Source organism: Papio anubis, chromosome 8, assembly GCF_008728515.1.
Source record: "Papio anubis isolate 15944 chromosome 8, Panubis1.0, whole genome shotgun sequence".
Classification (NCBI taxonomy): Eukaryota; Metazoa; Chordata; class Mammalia; order Primates; family Cercopithecidae; genus Papio; species Papio anubis.
This window is the reverse complement of record NC_044983.1, coordinates 62,929,939-62,954,777: the sequence shown is the minus strand read 5'-3', so window position 1 is coordinate 62,954,777 and position 24,839 is coordinate 62,929,939. Positions and strand designations below refer to the sequence as shown.

Genomic DNA, 24,839 nt, shown 5'->3' with positions numbered 1-24,839 from the left:
TCAGCTGCCATTTATTGCCCAACACTGTGCTGCTAGTGTTTTGGATTTATTATCTCTAGTTCTTAACAACCTGCAAGGAAAGTATGTCATTTCTTCTTAGATCAGAAAACCTCACCTCAGGAAATTAATCATTTTTCCAAGGTTACACTCTTAATAATACTGGAACCTGTGGCTGGGCGTGGTGGCTCACGCCTGTAATCCCAACACTTTGGGAGGCCGAGGCGGGCAGATCACCTGAGGTTGGGAGTTGGAGACCAGCATGACCAACATGGTGAAACCCCCTCTCTACTAAAAATACAAAAAGTAGCTGGGCATGGTGGCACATACCTATAATCCCAGCTACTGGGGAGGTTGAGGCAAGAGAATCGCTTGAACCCAGGAGGTAGAGGTCGCGGCGATTCGAGATTGCGCCATTGCACTCCAGCCTGGGCAACAGGAGCGAAACTCCTATCTCAGAAAAGTAAATAAATATTACTGGAGCCTAATTCTTGTGTAGGTCTCTTGGACTCCAGGGTCCAGTTTCTCTTCATGATACGACGCTCCTAGATAGTCACCTTCACATTGACCTTTCTAGTCCCTGGGTCCATGGGTGACAGAAGATCCTTTTCTAAATTTACCCCTGCAAAAAGTGTCTGTTTAGATTTTATGAACACTTGTGGGTGTTGCTGACCAGTTTCTCTACACTTTGAAGTTTTGTATTTATATCTGTTGCTGTTGGATGGTTTAAGACCTGAGCCCAATGAGGGTCAGAAAGTCAACTTTTCTGTATGTACAGGTACTTTTAAATAATTTTCTCATTGTGTTGTAACTGTAATGTAATCATTTTCATAGGGACATAAGTTTTTAAAATAGCATTTTAGAAAATATTTTCACACATAAACTTTATTAACCATACTTATAATGATTTTTTTTATTTATTAGGATACAATATCACAGAAGTCTGTAGATATTCATGATTCTGTTCAACCAAGGTCTGTGGATAACAGACCGCAAGCACCACTGGTTTCTGCCTCTGCTGTTAATGAAGAAGTCAGCAAAATTAAATCTACAGCAAGTGAGTTATTTCTCTAAATAAAAATAAATTTGTGTTTTATGTAGGAAAGGGTTAACATTTTTGGTTTTTTATCATTAACAAGCATATACTATAATTGTGTCATCACTTCTTTTTATTTATTTATTTATTTTTGAGAGGGAGTCTCACTCTGTCGCCTAGTCTGGAGTGCAGTGGTGCCATCACAGCTCACTGCAAGCTCCGCCTCCCAGGTTTAAGTGATTCTTCTGCCTCAGCCTCCTCTGAGTAGCTGGGACCAAGGCACGCACCACCACGCCCGGCTAATTTTTGTATTTTTAGTAGAGACGGGGTTTCACCATATTGGCCAGGCTGGTCTTGAACTCCTGACCTCGTGATCTGCCCACCTCGACCTCCCAAAGTGCTGGGATTACAGATGTGAGCCACCGTGCCCGACCACTTTTTTTTTTTTTTTTTTTTGAAACGGAGTCTCACCCTGTCGCCTAAGCTGGAGTGCAGTGGTGCTCACTGCAACCTCTGCCTCCCAGGTTCAAACAATTCTCCTGCCTCAGCCTCCTGAGTAGCTGGGATTACAGGTGCCGGCCATCACCCCCAGCTAATTTTTGTAGATTTAGTAGAGACATGGTTTCACCATGTTGGCAAGGCTGGTCTCGAACTCCTGACCTCGTGATCCACCCGCCTCAGCCTCCCAAAGTGCTGGGATTACAGGCGTGAGCCACCACGCCTGGCCGTGTCATCACTTCTTTACTGTGCTTACCCTAATTTGGACATCCTCTGATAGATGGATGCCCTCTGGCAGAAGGTCAAGAACTCTGCTGATACCTGAAATGTCCGCTTTTTCCACCAACGAGCACCTGAGTCCTCTCTCCACCCCCTTCTGCATGCCAACCAACCTCATGTTCTGTCTGTAGAAGTAGGGCCTAACATGCCTTCCTCTACCCATCTGCAAGGGGAAGTAGTGAGGGACTGTTGCTTTCTAAGCAGGAGCACCCAACTTGTTTTTGTTGTTGTTGTTGTTGTTTTTCCAGACAGTCTTACTCTGTCACCCACGCTGGAGTGTGATCTCGGTTCACTGCAACCTCAACCTCCTAGGCTCAAGCGAGCCTCTTGAGTAACTGGGAGTACAGGCACGCCTCATCATGCCCAGCTTATTTTTTATATTTTTTTGTAGGGACAAGGTTTTGCCATGTTGCCCAGGCTGGTCTTGAACTCCTGAGCTCAGGCCATCTGCCTGCCTCAGCTTCCCAATATGCTGGGATTACAGGCTTGTGCCACAGCATCTGGCCAGTAGCACCCTACTTTTTTTGTTGTTGTTGTTGTTGTTTTGAGACAGAGTCTCGCTCTGTCGCCCAGGCTGGAGTGTAGTGGTGCAATCTCGACTCACTGCAAGCTCCACCTCCCGGGTTCATGCCATTCTCCTACCTCAGCCTCCCGAGTAGCTGGAACTACAGGTGCCCGCCACCATGCCCGACTAATTTGTTTTTTATTTTTTGGTAGAGACAGGGTTTCACCATGTTAGCCAGGATGGTCTCGATCTCCTGACCTCGTGATCCACCTGCCTTGGCCTCCCAAAGTGCTGGGATTACAGGCATGAGCCACCGTTCCCGGCAGGAGCACCCTACTTTTTAAGGAGCAACCCTTTTCTCCACAATGCTCCCTAACCTTAGTCGGCCTGTGCCAATTTCCCTCACTGCTGCCCACACCCCTGTCTCCATACAGGGATCCCCAGGTCACCTGTATTCCTCCCCTCACCTTTTCACAAAAAAGAGGAACCCTTTACTTTTTTACTGGATTGATTCGGTTTCATTTGCTGAAGGAAAATTACAACACCTAGAAAAGACCACAGCCTCCTTAGAGGAGAACAGGACAGCTTTGAGAACTTTTTAAAACCTGAGGTGAAATTTACATAACAAATAACAATATACAAGTGAATAATTCAGTGGTATTAAGTACATTCACAGCCACCACCTCTATCTAGATCCAAAGCATTTTCATCACTCCTAAAGGGAGCCCCCCCGCCCCATAACTGTTACACAACCACTCCCTCTTCTCCCCTTCCCCAGCCCCTGGCAGCCACTAATTACCTGTGTTTGTGAATTGCCTATTCTGCATATTTCATATAAAAAATGGAATCATACAAAATATAACCTTTTGTGTCTGTCTTCTCTCACAATGTTTTCAAGACTCATCATGTTGTAGCATGAATCAATAATTCATTCCTTTTTATTACTAAGTAATAGTCCACCGAATGTATAGACTACATTTTGTTTATCCATTTGTCTGATGATGGATGTTTGTATTTGTTTCACCTGCAGTTGTCATGAATAGTGCTGCGGCAAACTGTTGTGTACAAATATCATTTGAATACCTGTTTTCAGTTCTTTTGCGTTATCTGCCTAGGAGTGGAATTGCTAGCTTGTAGGGTAATTCTATGTTTAACTTCTTGAGGAAACACCAAGTAATTTTCTATAGCCAGTGGCTGCACCATTTTACATTCCCTCCAGCAATTCCAGTTTTTCCACATCTTTGCCAATACCTTTTTTGTTGTTGTTAAATGATAACCATTCTAGTGGGTGAGCAGTTGTACCTCATTGTGGTTTTGACTGGCATTTCCGTAATGATTAGTGATGTTAAGCATCTTTTCATATGCTTGTTGGCCATTTGTATATCTTATTTGGAGAAATTTGTATTCATGTCCTTTGCCTGTTTTTAAATTTTGATGAAGTCCAATTTTTGTTTTCTTTTGTTAGTTATGCCTTTGGTATCATTGTCAAAATCCAAGGTCATCAGCATTTCCCCCAATGTTGTCTTCTATGAAGTTTTTTTTTTTTTTTTTGAGTCTCACTCTGTCACTCAGGCTGGAGTACAGTGGTGCGATCTGGGCTCACTGCAACTTCCACCTCCTGGATTCAAGCGATTCTCCTGCCTCAGCCTCCTGAGTGGCTGGGATTACAGGCACGGGCCACCACACCTGGCTAATTTTTGGATTTTTAGTAGAGATGGGGTTTTGCCATGTTGGCCAGGCTGGTCTCGAACTCTGGACCTCAAGTGATCCACCTGCCCAGCCTCCCAAAGTGCTGGGATTAGAGGCGTGAGCCACTGTGCCTGGCCTATGAAGTTTTATTCTTTTAGCTCTTTGATTTAGGTCGTTGATCCATTTTGATTTAATTTTATTCAGGGAATTTTTTAATCCTAGGTGCTTACAGTTCTTGAGAGAAGACAGGCTTTATTATCATATCCTACTTGAAAGGAGCTTCTATCTTCAGTCACTGTATTTTGCTAATTTCTTAAAGGGTAAACAGGTGGTAGTGAGTGGCCCAGTTTCATTTTTCATTCCTGTTCCCCAAAGAACAGAATCGTTCATGTAGGAGTCCTTTGCAGCTTCAGTCTGCACCAAGAAAGGCCAAGAGGAAAGAATAGTAAGTGGCTTTTCTCGCTCTCAGCCTCAAGACTGAATTTAAACACACTTAACTTTGTGAGGGCAGGACTTGGTCTTCACATAGTGGAAAGTGTGCACTTGGCTACTCTGGGACTATCCTTTTTCCTGGGGCAAGGGTTCTGCTTTCCTGCCACTGTGAGCTGTGGGGTCAGACTGCATCCTTAGGCCAGACATTCCACTCTCACTCCCCTGGAAGACTTTTAGGCAAGGTTCATCCTGTAACTGTTGACTCAGAACAGTTAGAGCTGGAGGAAGAACAAGCGGCCACCCTGCTCCCATGAGCCCTTTTCCTTGGTGGATAGGTTGTGGTTCTCCTGTTTGATGAGGAGGCCCCTGCATCTGACTCTCCAACTCAGTGAAAAGAATCACAGCACAGATCAGCCTCATTCTTTCTGCACCACTGCTCTGTCGAGTTGATTCAGTACCTGCAGTCCCACATAGTTAAAATCTGCTTAGCTTTGCTCTCTGTTGTGTGGACAATGAAATGGTTGACTAATACAACCCTGGCAGTGTCAGGCCTTGTCAGGACTAAAATTTGTCCAAATAGATACTGTCATCAAATGTGCTCCTGGTCCTTGCTAGTGAAACTATAGTTAGGATCCTTGTCCAGGTCTCAAAGGTCACGAGAAACTGTGAAGAGGCTTGGCATTGCTGTTCAGAGTACAGCCTCATCTGCCAAATTCTTGGGGTCACTAGAACTGTTTGGGTCCCTGCTGGAAGCTCTTAATACCCCTGAGCAGCTCACGTTGGAGCTGATGAAAATAGGTCTCCTAAGACCTCCATCTACCACTAAGTCCCTTCTGGAGTCCAGGTCCTGCTAGGAGTCTCTTGCCCCCTGGGACTGAGATGTTTTCTCACTTGAATGAGAGAGTGAATGGATGACTGCTCATGCCGCTGTCACTGTAATAAAGGACTAAGAAGACAAGATTTAAGAGGAAGAGATAACCATAGGACTTACAGGTTTCTTTGTTTTGCTTTTTTAATTTGTGATCTAGTACTAAGAACTAAACGTTAAATAGAACAGCATTTATGAACAGTATCTGGAAAGGAACCTTCATTAATGATCTCAATAAGAATAAATTTAAGTAAGTTATTTTTCTACCCCTCAAAATCCCTAAAACATGAATTTGTCTTCCACACATTAGTGCCAGAAAAGGGAATTTGTAGTAAAAATGTTTTTCATACTAGAAAGAAACAGGGATTGTAAGTCGCCCAGCATTGGAGCCATTGCCCCAGGACTGCCTAGTAGAAAGCTCCCTTTGGGCAGTTGTCTGCCTCCTGGAAAAGCTTCCTGCCAAAGCTGCCCCTGAGAATCTGGGATGGAGGTGTGGCCGTGTGTCTGGGTCCCCTGGGCGGTGTGGCAGCAGCATCTCGGGAGTTGAGTCCTCTTTTCTAACCTTGTGCTGCTGCATTGGATTAGCTACTTAGCTGGCGTGGTCAGACAAGGGGAGCACTCCCATGAGTGTGTCCACATGGGCCAGCGAACTATCAGAAGCGCCCTGTTGAACAAATGTGTTCAGGATAGAGGGATGCGGTTGTGTGTAGCTGATGAGGGGAACGTGGGTGGCACTTTTGTTACTTTGCAGTTTGGTTACTTTTGAAGTAATGTGTTCAGCTTAACTTTTTTTTTTTTTTTAAAGACGAAATCTGGCTCTGTCGCCCAGGCTGGAGTGCAGTGGTGTGATCTCGGCTCACTGCAACCTCTGCCTCCTGGGTTCAAGCAGTTCTTCCTCAGCCTCCCGAGTAGCTGGGATTACAGGCGCACGCCACCAAGCCCGGCTAATTTTCGTATTTTTAGTAGAGATGGGGTTTCACCATGTTGGCCAACCTGGTCTCGAACTTCTGACCTCAGGCAGTCCACCCGCCTTGGCCTCCCAAAGTGCTGGGATTACAGGCATGAGCCATTGCACCTGGCCCCAGCTTAATTTTTTTATAGACTTCTTTGCTGATGGATGTCTTTGAAAATAAGAGGTAATTTCAGTCACAGCTACAAATCTGGATCCAAATAAAACATGTGCTGTGGCCAAACCACAGTATTGCATAGGTTAATCCGGAGTCTTGGCTGCCCTCACTTCCTGTCTCACATTGATCTGTTCTGTTATTTTCTTATGTCTACAAGTTTTCATGTAACCTATTTTCTTTTTTTTTAATTTCAATTAATTAATTTATTTTTGAGACAGAGTCTCTCTCTCTCTCTTGCCCAGGCTGGAGTGCGCTGGTGTGATCTTGATTCACTGCAGCCTCCGCCTCCCGGGTTCCAGCGATTCTCCTGCCTCAGCCTCCAGAGTAGCTGGGATTACGAGTGCGCACAATCATGCCTGGCAAATTTTTTTGTAGCTTTGTAGAGATGGGGTTTCATCATGTTGGCCAGGCTGGTCTTGAACTCCTGACCTCAGGTGATCCAGCTCTGTCTTGGCTTCCCAGAGTGCTGGGATTACAGGCGTGAGCCACCGTGCCCAGCCCCTTTATTCCCTGTTTTCAAAGGTCAGACTTGGGTTTACAGTTGATATTTCAGTTTTAGGTTTTTATCTATTTGTTACATTTTCGTTAAAAATAACTTGAATTAAAAAAAATGTGTAGCGGGAACATCTTGAATATATTACTGTTCTAAATCAGGGGTGTTCATTGTTTTGGCTTCCCTGAGCCACACTGGAAGAATTGACTTGGACCACTCATAAAATACACTAACATGTATGGCCCCAGGGGACCCAGACCACACGGCCACACCTCCATCCCAGATTCTCAGGGGCAGTTTTGGCAGGAAGCTTTCCAGGAGGCAGACAACTGCCCAAAGGGGGCTTTCTACTAGGCAGTCCTGGGGCAATGGCTCCAATGCTGGGCCACTTACAATCCTTGTTTCTTTCTACTATGAAAAATAGTAGTGAGCTAAGAAAAAAAAAATCTCATAATGTTTTAAGAAAGTTTATGAATTTGTGTTGGGCTGCATTCAAAGCTGTCCTGGGCCACATACAGGCTGCGGGTTGGACAAGCTTGTTCTAAATTATGTAGGGCACTTTTATTTTAAAAATTACTTTTCTAAGGCTTTTCTAAATATCAGTTAAACTTTTACTGAGTAATGCCTATGTGCAAAAGCAGTATGTCCTTCTCAGTGTGATGTGTGAATACATATTAATGTTTCCTTAGCACTGTAATGTCATGGAAATTACAAAGAATTCAAAATAATTTTTTGTTTGCATGTGCATTGGGGGGGGTTTCCTCACAGAATTTCCAGAACAAAAATTGTTTGCTGCCCTGTTGATTAAATGTGTTGTGCAGCTGGAACTCATCCAGACTATCGACAACATTGTCTTCTTCCCAGCCACAAGTAAGAAAGAAGATGCGGAAAACTTAGCTGCAGCGCAGGTAAGGAGATAGGAGGACAGCTGCTTTTTTTGTGTAAGTAGGAAGTTAGCTATAGCAGTCTGGGCTGTAGAGTTAGGCTAGAGAATTAATTTGTGGGGCCTTCCTCATGCAGATGTCCTTTTAAACCATGAGACTGGATCCCATCACAAGGTAGTAAGGTTAGCTAGAGCAGGGAGGAGGGTCAGCAACTGAGCACTAGGAACCTTGTCCTCTACAGCTTCTGGAGAGGAGGCAGCTAGCAGAGACTGAGGACGAGAATCCATGAGGCATGGGGAGGCACAGGGAAGCAGGTGTCAGTTGTCTGGGAAGTCAGATGAAGAAAATGTTTTAAGAAGCAGCATGTGATCAGTCACTGTTAAATGCTCTGGATAGGTCAAGTGATACTACTCTTGAGAACTGCCTTCTAACTATTTGGAGGACTTTGGAACCTTAACAATGTGTTAAATGTTAAATTGAGGACAAAAGCATAATTGTAATGGGAAGAGAGAGAAAGAGAGAATGTGGACTCAGCCAGTACTCTGTTAAGAAGTTTTGCTATAAAGGCACAGAGAAATGTGATAGCTGGAGTGTGAGGGGTTTGCTATGTTTTGTTCTCCAGATTGGTGATATGGCAGTGTGTTCACTGGTAAGAGCTTTCCAGTAGGGAGAGAAAAACTGACTGTAGGCAAGAGAGGGGCAATTGCTAGGGCCATGTTTTTGAGTGAGTGGAGATAGTACTTCATACAGAGTGGGAATCACCGGGGGCAGAAGCCCAGATAGTTCCCATGTGGTGGCAGGGGGAGGGCTGGGGGATGGGTTATGGATGCAGGAAGTCTGGTACATTTGGGGTGGGAGCTTGTGAGAGACCACCTTTGCCAGCTTCTGGTTTCTCACTGAGATGGGAAGAAAAGTCATCTACCATGTGAGATTTGGAAGAATGTTTTAGCTACTTGAGAAGTGAAAACGTGAGCTGGTTGGCCAGGAACGTGGCCTAGGCCAAGGTCTGCCAAGGGCTGGGCCAGCACCAAGCCCACTAGTTTAGAGAGAAACCAGTCTGCTTTCTCTAGTCACACATGACCACACGGCTGTTTTGCCAGCCAGTTACTAAAAGGAAGAGGAGGGGTTGTGAAAGAGAATAATTAAAATCATGATGTATGGATGCCATAGCAGTTGAGAAGTGAGGACTTGAGGGGCTGAGGAGCGCAGGGCCAGGGAGTTGGGAGTCCAGGAGGGTCTGGACTGATGGGAGGCGGTGCTTGGGGACGAGGATGTGTAACGGAAGATGGACCGTCCCTTACTTTGTTAGGTTAGATGAAGCTGAGTATCTGTGGCTTTCTTGTGAAACTGGTCTTTGGGGAGCATTGAGTTGTAAATTAACTAAAATATTGTGACTGTGTGTATATGCTGGGGTGGTTTGTTTTTCAAAGAGAGATGCGGTGGACTTTGATGTTCGAGTTGATACTCAAGACCAAGGAATGTACCGCTTTTTAACATCACAACAACTTTTTAAGCTACTGGACTGCTTATTAGAGTCACATAGATTTGCAAAAGCATTTAATTCCAACAACGAACAGAGGACTGCCCTGTGGAAAGCAGGTAAGCTATGCACGCCTCACATTTAATGTTTACTGTTGATGGATGTGGGACAGATACATACAGGTATCAGAACTCATTGACTGTCTACTGTAGGTATCTGCATGTCACTATGTGTACTTGTGTACTCTGACCTTAACAGTAGTAAGGTAATCTCACAACCAGGCCCTTTTCTGGTCTGCAGTAAGCCAGATAACTACTTGGGTGAATTTTTTCCCCCTTGGTCTATTATTTGACTTATATTGTTCTTTCATCTTGTTTACCCAACCTGGACCTTCTTATTGATACTAACTGACATGATAAAAGCTGTCCTTTCATTAGGAAATAAATGTGTAAAAGTCACACACACAAAACCTGGCATGTGTATTTGAATGGCTTCTCTGTTTACTGGGAATGGCTGAAGTTCAGAGTGAAGGTGAATTTATTGGGATGTGAGTTATATTTGTTGTAGAATAAGTTAGACATTTTAAACAAAAAAATAAGCTTTTATTATAAACCAAAGTGGCATTGTTAATTTTTTAATTTAAGAAATAGAGCCAGGTGCAGTGACTCATGCCTGTAGTTCTGGCTACTCGGGTGGTTGAGGTGGGGGGATTGCTTGGGGCCAGAAGTTTGAGACCACCCTGGCCAACATAGACCCTGTCTCTACAAGAAATTAAAAATTAGCGGGGCATGGTATCGCATACCTGTAATCCCAGCTACTCGGGAGGCTGAAGTGGGAGGATCACTTGAGCCCAGGAGTTTGAGGCTGCGGTGAGCCATGATCACACTGCTCCCCTCCAGCCTGGGCAGCACAGTGAGACCCCATCTCTTAAAAAAAGAAAGAAATATAATTATTAGGTGCCAAACAGTGCTGGGAGGATGAGGGGCAGCAGAATAAGGCAGAGAAAAAGAAGGGGGCTGATAGTTACTGAACATCAAACTCTGTATCAAAAGGGTTTGGTGCTTATGTTTGTTTATTTAAAACAGCTGTGGCATTCTTCTTCCCTTTACAGCCTAACTTCTGGAAAGAGTAGTCTGTACTTATTTTTCCCCTTTTTTCCTACCCAAGTTGTTGCCACCATTCCACTGGGCCTGTTCCTGCTGAGCTGATAGACCCTCCTTGTGTCCACACACACTGGACCCATCAGACCTCTGACAGAGCAGTTCTCACCTCCTGGAGGTTGCCCCTGTTTATCTGAGCGCCCTCGTGCAGGCAGAGCACAGAGCCCCTTCTACAGCTTTGGGGATTCGAGTGCAGTTTCATGTGAAGGGCTCCACCTTCCCAGGCCACAAGTTATTTTATATCTCATATCCCCAACGCGAATAGGGAGGGAATCCTGGACGTGGAAATCATCTTCACATCAGGCTGCTGTGGCTCCGCTTTGTAAGCAGCAGATGCTGATGGCTGAGCACAAACAAAATGTGCTTCCATATGGGCTGCTTCACCTTTACATAAGATGCCTTCCCAAACTAATCCCAGAAACTTCCCCTTTCTGCAGGATTCAAAGGCAAATCCAAGCCCAACCTTCTAAAGCAGGAGACCAGCAGCCTGGCCTGTGGGCTGCGCATTCTATTCCGGATGTACATGGATGAGAGCCGCGTTAGTGCCTGGGAGGAGGTCCAGCAGAGGCTTTTGAAGTAAGACTCTTGACTGATTTCCATCTCTGACCAGGTAGCCACGTGGTGCCGGGCAGGAAAGGGGCACCGGTGGGACCATGCTGAGAGCTGAGCCTTTGGGGCCTGGATGCCCCTATTCCACAGAGCAATTGTAAAACTTAAATTCAGTCTTAGAGATGAATGTGCTTTAGTGACGTGGCCAAATCATGTCTAACATGCAGGACAAAGGAGGTTTTCTGTTTTAAAACTGTGAACTATGTCATTTATAGGCCTTTTTAATGTCCTAAGATAGTCCCATTTTTACAGAACAATCATTTGTGAAAGTGAAAACTTGCCTGCCTGCATTTACTTTGGAAAACATATTTGGAGTTTTTCTTAGTATTACTTTTTTTACTCTTTTACTTTAAGATAACTAACATGTAAACTCAGGCTAAGAATGAAACATGCCATTCAGAAAGAATACTACCATCTGCATTGTATTACATCTACTTAAGGAATAGATGTTCTGAGGCCAATTAAATACATTTTAGAATTTTAAGGGGTCACCTGGTCTCTGTTATCCAATTTGATTGACAAGACTGGTTGATTAAGGCCCCGCAGGGCCTTGTGATCTAGGTCCTCACAAGGGTCAGTGAAGAGAGGAGTCGCCTCAGATTCCAGCCCAGGTCTCTTGAAACTAAGCTTCGTATGTGCCACCTGCCACACAGCAGCTTTGAATTGAAAGAAACTTAGAAAATTAGGAAAATGTGGGTTTCCTGGTAAGTTACAATGGCTTCTTTTAACATGTTTGGTTTTCTTCCCAATTTGAAAAGCATGTTTATGTTGACACTCCAGCTAATGTAAACAGATAGGATCTAACATGTTCTTGAACAGTTCCTATTCACTACTATGTTCATGATTGCTCTTTCTCAGTGAATATGGGGACCAGTAGATATACAAGTAACATTACAGGAAGCCTTTTCTTTTGCAGTGTCTGCAGTGAAGCGCTAAGTTACTTCCTCACTCTAACATCAGAAAGTCATCGGGAAGCCTGGACTAACTTACTGCTTTTGTTTCTAACTAAAGTTCTAAAGATAAGCGATAATAGGGTAAGTATGAGGCTTCGAATCCAGCCCAACAGTTCTAGCCCGATTCGCGTCGGGATGCCGGGTCCCAGAGTCGCCGTGCAAGAGCTCTCAGAGCCGAATCAAGCAGTGCCCAGGCTGCACTGCTGCTTGTGCAAAACCACCAGTGGCCTTGCTGTATCTTCCTCAGTCCTCGCTTTTCTCCCTCTTACCCAGCTTTGTTCACTAATTAGCAGTTCTCTATGGGATTCAGTAGGTGAGGGATCAGAATCCCTTGGGATACCTCGACAAGTTCCTGGGTTCCCTCAACATTGAAATTCCCATTGTGACCCCAGGAGTCTCTCCCTTTTCCCCATTTTGAAAACTGCTGTCCAACTACCTCATGACCTTGCACTCTGCCTGCTACTCAAGAATACATCTGGTTCCTGGGCCTGTGCTCCGGGCTGCAGCTGTTCCTTTGGCATATTTAGTGGTTCCAGGTAACCCAGAGTCCCTAGTGAATGGGCCTCATATAAGAATTTTGAACCAGTAGAAATAAAGATAAAATACACACATGACTGTAAATATAAGTGCATATTTAAAGGTTTTCAAAAATGTACATTCTACTCTTACAAAAAAATAGCAACTTACAGCTCACATATAAGGTAACAGGTTGCTTTGCTGTGACCCTAGAATAGGTTTAAAAATGCCTAGTGATGTGGCCCAGTACTTGAAAGGCCAAGGGTTCTAAACTCCAGCCTCTGTTACTCCACAGCTGACTTTTTTTTGCCATAACATGTCTCACTGCTTCTCTGGATCTGGAGGGGCACAGGGGTAGGAAAGGAGGCTGCAGACTAGAGTTCAGAGATGAAGGAACTACTGTGAAGATACAGCCAAAGTATAGCAATTGAACTGTACATGTGAAACGTATGTAGCTTTGCCTGAAGAACTGTTTAGATTTTTCCCCAAAACTTAAAATTGTTATGTAACAAAAGATAAAATTTCAGTAACCCATAGCTTATAAAAACTCAACTCTAGTTTGTACTCAGTTGTTTTCTTTTGCTTATTGCCCAGGAAAAACAGTGCTAAATTACTAAAAGTTTGTCAAAGATATACAGGCAAATGTTTTTCAAAGTAAGGATATGTAAGTGAGTAGTGTTTGTATGAAGTGAGTTTTTCTAAGTTCCACAACCCACAGTCACTGCCTGCTGTGGACGCTGCTGGCTCCCGTATTCGAGCCCCAGAGTAGTTTGACTCTAGGCAGTTTGAGGCTCTGGAGTTTGCAATCACTGCTAATGGAGAAATTCATTTTCCCTGCAGTTTAAAGCTCATGCATCATTCTACTACCCTCTCTTATGTGAAATTATGCAATTTGACTTGATTCCTGAACTTCGTGCTGTTCTTAGAAGATTTTTTCTGCGAATCGGAGTAGTTTTTCAGATATCACAACCACCTGAACAGGAACTTGGAATAAACAAGCAATGATGGGAACTTAATATTTTTGTTGGCGTTTACATCCCTCCGCTCTTTAAAAGGACGCTGGAGCTGAGGTTTCCTACCTGAAAAACGATTCCTCCGGATTGCAGTGTCTGAGAGTTACTGGTAAAGATGCTTAGAACTCTTATTCAAACTTTCAACACTCCAGTCCCTTTTAGTACGGGCGGATTTTGTGTGTTATGTTGGCCTCATGTTGAGCAGAAAGCCTGTTTAAACAGTGTCAGCTCATGCTCACGGGTCCTTCCTTGTCTTCCACGGCAGGAAAAGCCCCACATGTTTTTGGCAGGTGTGGAAGTGAAACTTACCCAAAGAACTATAGATGTAAAGATTGAACTTCTACAAGAAGTACAACTCAGGAGAGCTGTATTTTGAAGGATAAAATGTTTATAATTGGGGAGTGGGGAGAGAAGAAGAAATTATTGTTCATGGTAAAAGATATTTAGCAACTATGGTATTCTTATTCTGAAGATTTTTGCACACTCAGGCTATCTGAGATACTGGTAATCATCCTGTGAAAAATGTACAGAGATGCAGGTCTGTAATATAAAAATCTTAAACATTATATAGTTCTTCCTGCACTGTTTTCTTTCTTTATTTTCTTATTCATTTGCTAAATACCCATAATATTTTGTCAAATGCACTAAACATTTGGGTGGAACTTTCTTTTTTATTTTGTGGGGATTTTTAGTTTGGCCCTTTTTGGTGGGTGGTGATTTTGAGGCTTTAACATGCCCAGAAGCTGTTGTGGCTGACACTTCAACAACAGGGAAAAAAAGGTAGAAAATATCCCTACTGACAGTAACTACCTGTCACATATTTCTCTTAGGGCTTTTAAAGATGAGCCATTAAAATAGAATGATCCTTTATGGACCAAAACTTGAATCACTGCAAAATGAATCCAGATTGCTGTCATTTTCTTTTGGGTGGTGGGGCTTGATGTAGATTTTACTCTATGTACAGAATTTAATGTTGAATATATTAAAATAACAAATCTGGCATGGTTTGCGGAGGTTAGATTTACTGGAAATGTATTCATACTGTGAATTGTGCTCTGATGGTTAAAAGACAAGATTGTCAAGCATTCCGTATTAACAGTGGATGTAGAAAATTTTTTCAGATGGATAAAATGTATATGGTACAGATGTAAAGTTTTCTATGTAAAAAATTCTGTACAACTTTCTGTACAATATTGATTCTCATCTGGCATATTCTAATCAGGTTATAGGTCAATAAAGTTTTTGAAATATTTCATCAGTGCAATCAAAACCTCTATAACCCACCCCCATGTTTCATTGATTCTTTTCTGTTAAGGCCAAACTACTATGGAAAAGACATTTTCAGCCAGAACTACAAATTCAGTATTATTTGGTTCTGGTATTTTCTTTCCAGCTTCCAGCATTAGATCCTCCTTCACACTGTACTTAACCATAGAATATTTATTTTTAAGGCAGTTTTTAAAATTTTTATGTATCTATTAGAGACTGGATCTCACTCTGTTGTCCAGGTTGGAGCACAGTGGTATGATCACAGCTCACTGTAGCCTCAAGCGGGGCTCACGTGATTCTCACACTCCACCCTCCCCAGTAGTGAGGACTATAGGCACACAACACTACACTTGGCTAATTAAAAAACTTTTTTTTTGTAGAGACAGGATCTCACTATATTGCCCAGACTGGTCTCAAACTCTTGGACCTGAAGTGATCCTCCCAACTCAGCCTCCCAAAGTGCTGGGATTATAGGCGTGAGCCACCATATCCAGCCCGAAAATCTTTTGATATTTTGCATATTAATATTTTATATATTAATAACCTAGCATCAGGCTACACTACTTGAGTGCTGAAAACAGCTAAAGTTCTCTTCAGCACAGTTTGCAATATTGTGTGTTTTAGGAGTCAGTTGAAGTTGTGTGGTACATGGCATTAAACAAAAATGGAACGTGTCAATATCATCTAACATGGTTGTGTTAAAGAGGAAAAGTATTCAGTCATCTTTGCTTTCACACCTCTCTTAGATAATGAACAGTTACTGAACAATGCATTTGTAAGTGTGCCGTATTTGTTACCCCTAAGATAGCTCTGTTCAAGCCCAGCTGGATGCTAGAGCTGGGAGCCACTGTGACCTTGCTGTGCGAGGGTAAGTGTTCCACACAACCTGGCAGTTGATTATTTAATGGTGTAGTATTAGGACTCTTCCCCTAGAAGAGTCAGAGGCTTTCTTCTTTCTTTCAGATGACAACAGAACAAATCTTTACTAGTAAAGCAAACGATGGTCCTAAAATTAGAAAATCAAATATAAAATTTACAACTAGCCAAAACTCAAAATATCAGTAATTTGTCTGATATTGTCTACCATTAATTACATCAGAGGATGTATTGCAGAAGCAGTGCCTGGGGATGTTCTCAGCTGTCATGGTTGTGAAGATTCTAATCTGAGTCAGAATTTCATAATTTGAATGACTCCTTTTTTTTAAAAAGTATCAGTTACTGAGTGATTAGAAAACTCACATGGACTCACTTATCCAAGGTTCCATGGTGGTGGAACAAGAAGACGACTCCAGTCTCTCTGTCCTTGACTCCCGGGTGTCCCCACCTCTGTTCAGCCTCCAGAAAACTAGTCTAGAAAGCTCCACAGTAGTTAAAATAAAAAGATTTTAGTAATTAAAATAAAAATTTATTTGTATCAAGAAGTAGTTATATAAATTAGTAACTTAAATGCCTTCATTGGAATAAAAATAGAAGCAGAAAGGTGTAACATTTAATGTATGGCTTACAAGAATACAAGCAATTACAGTTCCCTTCATTTCTGTATCAGTAGCTACAAATAACATGAAATAGGACATCTGATTGTGTCACACAGAAACTGGAATAATCACAGCTACAATAGATGTACCTACTAAATTCTTTTGCATGGAGGTAACAATGGAAAATGTGCATGTAACAAAGGTGAGTCTGGTTTTACAGGACGGTTAAGACACTTATTCACCTTAATGACAAGCAGAATTCAACATACGCACATACAGTAGTTCAGTTCATTACCACCCTAATTTATGACAAAATTGTGCAAAAATAATTCTATACAATTCTATTATATAAATCAATAATCATGGCCTTATATTTATGTACACAATATACATCATAATTTTATATACAGATGGAAAAAAAGTAACTTTCAGGTAGGGGCCAAAAGTAGGACATATTATTGAAGGTACAGATTTACCATTCCTTTCACCTTAAAAGGCACTACTGGGTCCAATACAGGTTTATTTTAACCATGTGCAGTCGACAGGCCCTGCCAAGTGAAAGTGCCTGGTTTTCCAGGAACCTGCTGCTGCTCCTGGTTCAGCTGCTCTGCCATGAAGCGTTTCAGTGTTTCTGAAGTGCCAGGGCGGAGCCAGGGCTCAGTTGCTACAGAGTTTGATCCGTCATCCCCTATGTGTTTCATGATGTCATCAGGGTCAACCAGTGAACTCTCATCATCTACAGGAGGCAAGGGACATGTGACTCAGGTAACAGGCAGGCAGGACAACTCGGCATTTCCCCACAATGTCATGTCCTGAACTCTGTTTTGGTTAGACTCACCCCACCGTATTTTAGAGGGAGGAGAGCAGGCCCACAAAGGCGTCAATTTTGTAAAACAAAAAATGATCAACTGAGTAAGCTGAATCCATGGCACTAGCAACCAGAGGGATTCTAAGTATATCAGCGACACCTCTCCACCAAAGTCAACAGGAGGAATGTAGGTAGTTTTATTTTGTAACTGTTACCTCAGGAGAAGCCTAATGGCTACACATAATTTTTTTTTTTTTTTTTAAGCAAGGTTTGGGGAATACTCTTCAACCTACAACACTGCTATAAGGAAATTAAGTTATTTTGGGAAAACACTAGTTGTAATGAGATTACTTCCATTCTTAAAACATCTAATCTAAGAAGGCCATGTCCAGTCAATGAAGAGGTAGCTCTTAATGTGTTTCATTCTTTAACTGAATTTGTACTCAACTTCTGTGTTTTACTTATTATTAGGTATAGTAATAGGAAAATCTGTCTTCCTACCCTGTGATGTCATATTCTTTTTTTCTTTTTCTTTTTTTTTTTTTTTTTTGAGACGGAATCTCTCTCTGTCGCCCAGGCTGGAGTGCAGTGGCGCGATCTCCACTCACTGCAAGCTCCGCCTCCCAGGTTCACGCCAGTCTCCTGCCTCAGCCTCCCGTGTAGCTGGGACTACAGGCGCCCGCCACCACACCCAGCTAGTTTTTGGGTTTTTTTTTTTGTATTCTTAGTACAGACGGGTTTTCACCGTGTTAGCCAGGATGATCTCTATCTCCTGACCTCGTGATCCGCCCGTCTCGGCCTCCCGAAGTGCTGGGATTACAGGCGTGAGCCACCACGCCCGGCCTTTTTTTTTTTTTTTTTTTTAAATTACATCTGGTCTGTGAAGGATTGGTATGTGCAATCAATCCACATCATAACAAAAAGCTCCTGCTTGAAAGGACAATGTTAAAAAACAGTGTAGACATTAAAAGTCTTCTGAAAAAGATTCTTAAAATGCTGTCTTCTCTCAGATATATTCCTGTTAAATATTAATTCAGTTTGTTGGGTCTAAAAGAAAATGCCTTGTAGCTGGAAAGAAGACATCCTTTCCTACTGTCCCATCAATTAACCATGTCTGCTTGTGTTTGGTATGGAATTACCACCATTAGAACACACCACACCTTGACTGCTAGATAGACAGTATATGAGTACAGTTTTAAATTAATACAGTATTAAAGGTAGAATCTAAAAAAAATCTTGAGATTGTAATGTAGATTAACAGACTAAAGAGTATTTCCCAAATAGACCACTATTTGCTAAAACTAATATTACCAATATGAAACTGTCCCATCATCCCAGTGAGTAATAGCATTGGTACAAAAAAGGGTGGTACAGGGCTGGCAGTGTAGCTCCTTAGGTGTCCATCCTGCCTTGTGCTCTATGACTAGCTTTAACCTGCAAGTCACAAAAATACACTCATAATGAGACTAGCTTTATTTGACCTCTGAGGCTTTGTTTGTCCATGGTGTGGAAAGCCAAATAAGAAGGTAAAAATTTTCTTTGTAGTACTACAAATTTACAGCATAAGTGTTAAAGAACTCAGTCTTAAGGCTAATTTCTAATAATGTTTTATTACTAAAGTTTTAGTAAAGTGATTACTATATCATATAGCATTTTCTCTGCTGAAAGCAAAGCCTGGATATATTTAATAAGCAACAACTATTTTACCTGTTTAGACTCCACTCTAAAATGGGCACCCTGTCTGATAGAGAAAATCTGATGCAAACTTAATCCTGAGGTCTGGTTTTGCTCAATAGTTACGTCTTGGGCCATACAACTCAAAGGACTTCAAACTCATTCCATCTATCCTCAGACGTTAGTGAAAGCCTTGTAAGAAAGTTTAAAAGTTCATACAGGATCTCTGCTATAGGCCATTACACTTGGTCATTTACCTGTATTAATAGGTTTATTGTGAAGTTCATTCAGTCTTCGCATTCGTTCCTCATTTCTCATTCTAAGCTGATCAACATTTACACTGGATGTAGATTTTAGAGAGAGACCATCTGGTGCTACATTAGGACGACTGCTATCCTGTAGTTAGAAAACAGAGCTTCAGAAAGTCATTAACATAAAGTATGTTCACAAATCAGTGAATCAGGGCCAGGCATGGTGACTCTCGGTAATCCCAGCACTTTGGGAGGCCGAGGCAGGCAGACCACCTGAAGTCAGGAGTTGGAGACCAGCCTGACCAACATGGTGAAACCCCATCTCTACTAAAAATACAAATTAGCTGGGCATGGTGGCGGGCACCTGTAGTCCCCAGCTACTTGGGAGGCTGAGGCAGGAGAATCACTTGAACGCAGGAGGCGGAGGTTGCAGTGAGCCGAGATTGTGCCACTGGACTCCAGCCTGGGAGACAGAGACTCTATCTCAGGGGGGAAAAAAAAAATCGACAAATCAAAACATCCTCTCGCCCTCAAATGTACTTTGTGATGAACAAAATAAATGGAAATATGGAGCACTTATATTATGGCTCCTATGCTTATCCATGCAAGCTCAGATGACTCAGTCAAGAATAAGGAATAACATTTGTGATGACAGAAATGCTGCCAGTCTGGATAAAGCTTGGGAATTATAGGACACAGAAGGAAAAAACTAAAGCAGCAGGGGCTGAGACAGTCCAGCTGTAATCAAGGCAGTGTGGTACTGACATAAGACAAGTAGATCAATGTAAGATTAAGAAGAATACAGAAGTAAATCCTTATGTTTACAGATGAGTTAACAAAATGCAATAGGAGAAGTCTTTCAACAAATGCTGCTAGAACAACTGGATGGCCACATGCAAAAGAATGGACTTGGACCCCTGCACCTCACACCCTATGCAAAAATTAAAGTGTATCACGGACCTACAATTAAGAACAAACTGAAAAAAAAACAAGTAAATCCTCATGATCTTGTGCTAGGCAATGGTTTCTTAAGTAAGACACCAAAAGCCCAAGAGAGATTGATGAGTTGGACCTCATCAAAATTTAAAAACTTCTGTGCTTCAAAGAACACCATCAAGAAAGTTAAAAAGATACAGAATGGGAAAAAAGATATGAAAATCACACATTGATAACCAGACTTGTAGCCAGAATGTAAAAGAACTCTTACAACTCAATAAAAAGACAATTCAATTTGAAAATGGGCAAAGGGCTGGGCACGGTGGCTCACGCCTGTAATCCCAGCACTTTGGGAGGGGAGGCAGGCGGATCACCTGAGGTTAGGAGTTTGAGACCAGCCTGGCCAACATGGCAAAACCCCGTCTTTACTAAAAATACAAAAGTTAGGCATGTTGGCATGCACCTGTAATCCCAGCTACTCAGGAGGCTAAGGCAGGAGAATCCCTTGAACCCCAGTGGGGCAGAGGGTGCAGTGCGCTGAGATCACACCACCATACTCCAGCCTGGGCGACAGAGCGAGACTCTGTATTTAAAAAACAAAACAAAACAAAACAAAACAAAAAAAAAGGATTTGAATAGACATACCTCCTAAGAAAATATACAACTGGCTAATAAGCACATGAAAAGATGTTCAACGTCATTAGAGAAATGCAACTCAAAACCACCATGACACCACTTTACACTCAATGGCTAAAATCAAAAGACACTAAGTAATGGCCAGGATACAGAGAAATTACAACCTTCATACACTGATGATGGGAAAGTAAAATGGTACAGCCACCTTGGAAAACAGTCTGGTACTTCCTCAAAATGCTAAATACAAAGTGTCCATATAACCCAACAATTTTCCTCCTAGCTATATATATTCAAGAGTAATAAAAACATCAAAAACTTGTACATGAACATTAATAGTATCCGTAAGAGCTAAAAAGTGAACACAACCCAAATATCTATTAATTGTTAAATGGATAAACAAAATGTGGGATACTAATACAGTGGAAAATTATTCAACACTAAAGAGGCATCAGTACTGGCACATGCTACAACATGAATGACCTTCAAAAGAAGACAGACAAATCCAGTCACAAATAACCATAGAATGTATGATCTCATTTATATTAAATGTCCAGAAAAGGCACATCTATAGAAACCAAATCAGATTGGTGGTTGCCTAAGGCAAAAAGCAAAGCTACTTTCACCTGGTAATGCTGTACATATAATAACGCTAATAGCATCTGTTACTTGGTGAGAGCTCTCTGCATACATGGCTCAGTGCTAAATGTTTCACATTAACTGTATCTTAATGTCATAAAAAAGGAAACACAGAGTTTAAGAAATTGCCCAAGCTGCCTACCCAACAAGGAGGTGACATCGTTGGGACATAAACTCCAAAGCCTCTACTTTTTACTGGCTACACCGTAAAGCTGGGGAGCAGAGTGAGGAGAACATGGGTTTGAATCTCAGCCTTCTTGCCCATATGACCTTGGCAAGTCATTTGACCGAAATGAAGATGACGCCTATATCACAGAATTAGGTTATTATGAGGCTTTTCGATAAATGGCATCAGTTCCTCCTTGTGCCTCTCTGAAATCCATATATTCTGCAGGAGAAGAAGGAAGGTTGGGATGCAGAGCTACTTACAGCCACCCCAGGAGACAAGAAAATACTATTATTATCTGGAAGAAGCCAAAGCAGCAGAATTCAATAGCTACCCAAGGTCATCCAGTCAAGGCTGAGCCTAGATTCAGACCCATGTCTGAATTTCAAGCAAGTGCTCTTTCTTTATGGGGCCACACAGATTTAGCATGGGTCAGAACCCAGACCTCTCATTCTTCTAAGTTGAAAAGGGGAAGAAAAGAAGTTTCATACACACAATGTCTAGTCCTTTCCATTTGTTCCTCCTGCGCTGCCGTGCAGAGGGCAACTGTGATGGTGGAGGGAGGACGTCATCTTCAATGGCAGGATATGTCTCACCGTAAGCACCTAAGAGGACCCCAAAAAGCAGAAGGAGTCTTAATACCGCTTCAGATCTTACCCAGAGCTAAACCAAGAGCCTGTCTTTTCATTACATTTTGCTTACAATACCATGAAATACACTCAATTTAAGTGTACATACACAGTTCGGTGATTTTTTTAGCAAATTTACAGAGTTGTGCAATCATCACTTTAGAGCATTTCCATCACCTTAAACAGCTCCTTTGTGCCCACTGGCAATCACTCCCTACTCCTACTTGCTGGCCCTGGGCAAACACTGCTCTGTTTCAACAGATTTACCTTACCCAACACCAAACATAAATGGAATTCTACAACTTAATCTTATGTGTCTTTTCACTTAGCAATAAGGTGTATGAGATTCATCTGTGCTGTGCCATGTTTGTTTATTACATTTTACTGCTGAATAATACTCCATCATATGGATATGTCATATTTTGTCTGTGCATTTACCAGTAAATAGACATTTGCTAGTGGCTAGCAATTATGAATAACACTGCTATGAACATTCACATTCAAGTTTTTGTGTGGACGTATCGTCTCATTTCTTTGGGTTATAGAACCAGAAATGAAATTGCTGGGTATTATGGTTAACTCTGTTCTGCATTTTGAGGAACTACCAACCTATTTACATTTTACATTGTAAGAAGGTTCCAATTTCCCCACATCCTCATCAACACTTGGTATTGTCGGTCTTTTTGCTTATAACCATTCAAGTGGACCGGAGCTAATTTGACATGGACAAATAGCCTACAACATCTACAGTAACCTCCACAGCTCCTTTGAAAAAAATTATACCTAAAGAAAAGTTAGAATAATACACATACTTAGAATCACCATTAGTTACTTTGCCCATTTCTATATATATTTGGGGGGATGCTGTTTTTGCCAAGCCACTTTGCTACACCAATAAATTGGAGACATCATGGCATTTTGTCTCTAACTATTTCAGTGTGTACCCTCTAAGAACAAGGACTGGCTCCTACACTGCAAAAATCTAATTATAACATTCAGAAAATTTAACATTTATACAAAACTATCATCATTTAACATACAATTGATATTCAATTATCCAAATGTATACTGTATGGGTTTTTAACAATAGGAATAACTTTTATTGAACAAGATGTGGGGCTTTCTATAATTCTAAAATAAGTGTTGGGTCCTTCCATGCCTTTTCATGGTTTAGTAGCTCATTTTGTTTTAGCGCTGAAAACTATTGCATTGTCTGGATGTACCACACTTTATCCATTCACCTACTGAAAGACATCTTGGCTGCTTCCAAGTTTTAGCAATTATGAATAAAGGTGCTATAAATATCTGCGTGCAGGTTTCTTTATGGACAAGTTTTCAACTCCCTCAGGCAAATACCAAGGAGTATATATGCTGAACTGTATGGTAAGAATATGTTTATTTTTGTAAGAAATTGCCACACTGTCTTCCAAAATTGACTACACTTTTGCAGGCCCACCAGCAATGAATGAGAGTTCCTATTGCTCTAAAACCTTGCCAGCATTTAGTGTCAGTGTTTTGAATGCTGGCCATTCTAGCAGGTATGTGGTGGTATCTCATTTTAATTTACAATTCTCTAACGTGTTACCAGGCGGGTCCTTGTTCTTAGAACTCCCAAGATGGTGGCGGGCCGCTTCCAAGATGGTGGCAAGCCTCTTGTTCTCTGACCTGGGGTTCTTGGCCTCAGATTCCAAGGAACGGAATCTTGGGCCATGCATGAGTGTTACAGCTCTATTAGAAGCCGGGGTCACAAAAGAGAACCATGGAACCCAGAGACTAGTGTTCAGCTTGATTAGGACAAACCCAGGCACTTAGTCGTGCAGGAACAATGGCGAGCCTTTAGCCTGATTGGGAGCGGCAATGGGCGCCACCTCGGTGGATCAGAAGTGCACCGGATACCCTGCCAGATCAGGAGGGGTGGAAGTCAGAGGCGGGTCTGCGACGGCGGCAAACAACACTGGTGGACAGCAAGCGAAAGCTCAGCTCGAGCCGTAACAAACACGGACCAGAAGAGCGTGCAGTTGCAAGATTTAATAGAGTGAAAACAGAGCTCCTATACAATGGGAGGGGACCCAAAGAGGGTTGCTACTCCCAGCTCGAATGCCTGGGTTTATATCCTGATCATTGTCCCTCCCCCTGTGCTCTCAGGTGATATATGATTTGACTATTTCTTAACCTCCTGCTTTAGCCTAATTTGTATTTTAGTGAGCCCTCTTTACCACCTGATTGGTTGGGTGTTAGCTGAGTTACAAGCCCCATGTTTAAAAGTGGGTGCAGTCACCTTCCCAGCTAGGCTCAGAAATTCTTAGTCAGCCTAGGAAATCCAGCCAGTCCTGTCTCTCAATAGCATCCTTACATAGTCTTATATCTTTATGGTGATGTGTGGTGCAAGTCTTGCTCAATCTTTTAATCAGTTTTTTTATTTTCTTATTGTTGAGTTTTAAGATTTCTTTGTATATTTTGGATAGCAGTCCTTTATCTGATATGTCTTTTGCAAATATTTTCTTACAGTCTCTGTCCTGTCTTCTCATTCTCTTAATTAACAGTGTCTTTTATAGAGCACAGCAAGTTTTTAATTTTTACAAAGTCCGGCTTATCAATTATTTCTTTGTTTTGTATCTAAAAGTCATCACCATACCCAAGGTCATCTAGATTTTCTGTTGTTATCGTCTATGAGTTTTTCAATTTAGCATTTTACATTTAGATGTAAGATCAACTTTGAGTTAATTTTTGTGAAGGGTGTAAGATCTGTGTCTAGGTTTATTTTTTCACATGCAGATGTCCTGCTGTCCCAGCATTATTTGTAGAAAAGACTGTCTTTTC

At 42.0% G+C, this 24,839-nt stretch overlaps 2 protein-coding genes across 26 annotated transcripts in view; one reads left to right on the top strand and one right to left on the bottom strand.

The window, feature by feature from the left end:
• Positions 1-14,794, top strand: part of ARFGEF1 (ADP ribosylation factor guanine nucleotide exchange factor 1) — a 144,946-nt gene extending 130,152 nt beyond the window's left edge. For 2 of the 5 annotated variants that reach the window (XM_021942402.2, XM_021942404.2), the window contains exons 35-39: positions 922-1,054; positions 7,693-7,832; positions 9,239-9,407; positions 10,886-11,024; positions 11,974-12,382. In XM_021942402.2, the coding sequence (XP_021798094.2) occupies positions 922-1,054; positions 7,693-7,832; positions 9,239-9,407; positions 10,886-11,024; positions 11,974-12,382 (990 nt within the window). The other 3 variants (XM_009213136.3, XM_021942403.2, XM_031669602.1) reach the window with 3 other exon arrangements.
• CSPP1 (centrosome and spindle pole associated protein 1) overlaps positions 10,592-24,839 on the bottom strand; it is a 137,540-nt gene continuing 123,292 nt past the window's right edge. For 8 of the 21 annotated variants that reach the window (XM_031669606.1, XM_031669604.1, XM_031669608.1 and 5 more), the window contains 3 exons: positions 21,886-21,995; positions 19,023-19,161; positions 16,199-17,019 (listed from right to left, as the gene is read on the bottom strand). In XM_031669606.1, coding sequence (XP_031525466.1) covers positions 16,808-17,019; positions 19,023-19,161; positions 21,886-21,995 — 461 coding nt within the window. In that variant the 3' untranslated portion in view covers positions 16,199-16,807. Of the gene's footprint in view, positions 11,714-14,907; positions 15,815-15,852; positions 17,020-19,022; positions 19,162-21,881; positions 21,996-24,839 lie in introns of those variants that run through there. The other 13 variants (XM_009213137.4, XM_031669613.1, XM_031669611.1 and 10 more) reach the window with 7 other exon arrangements.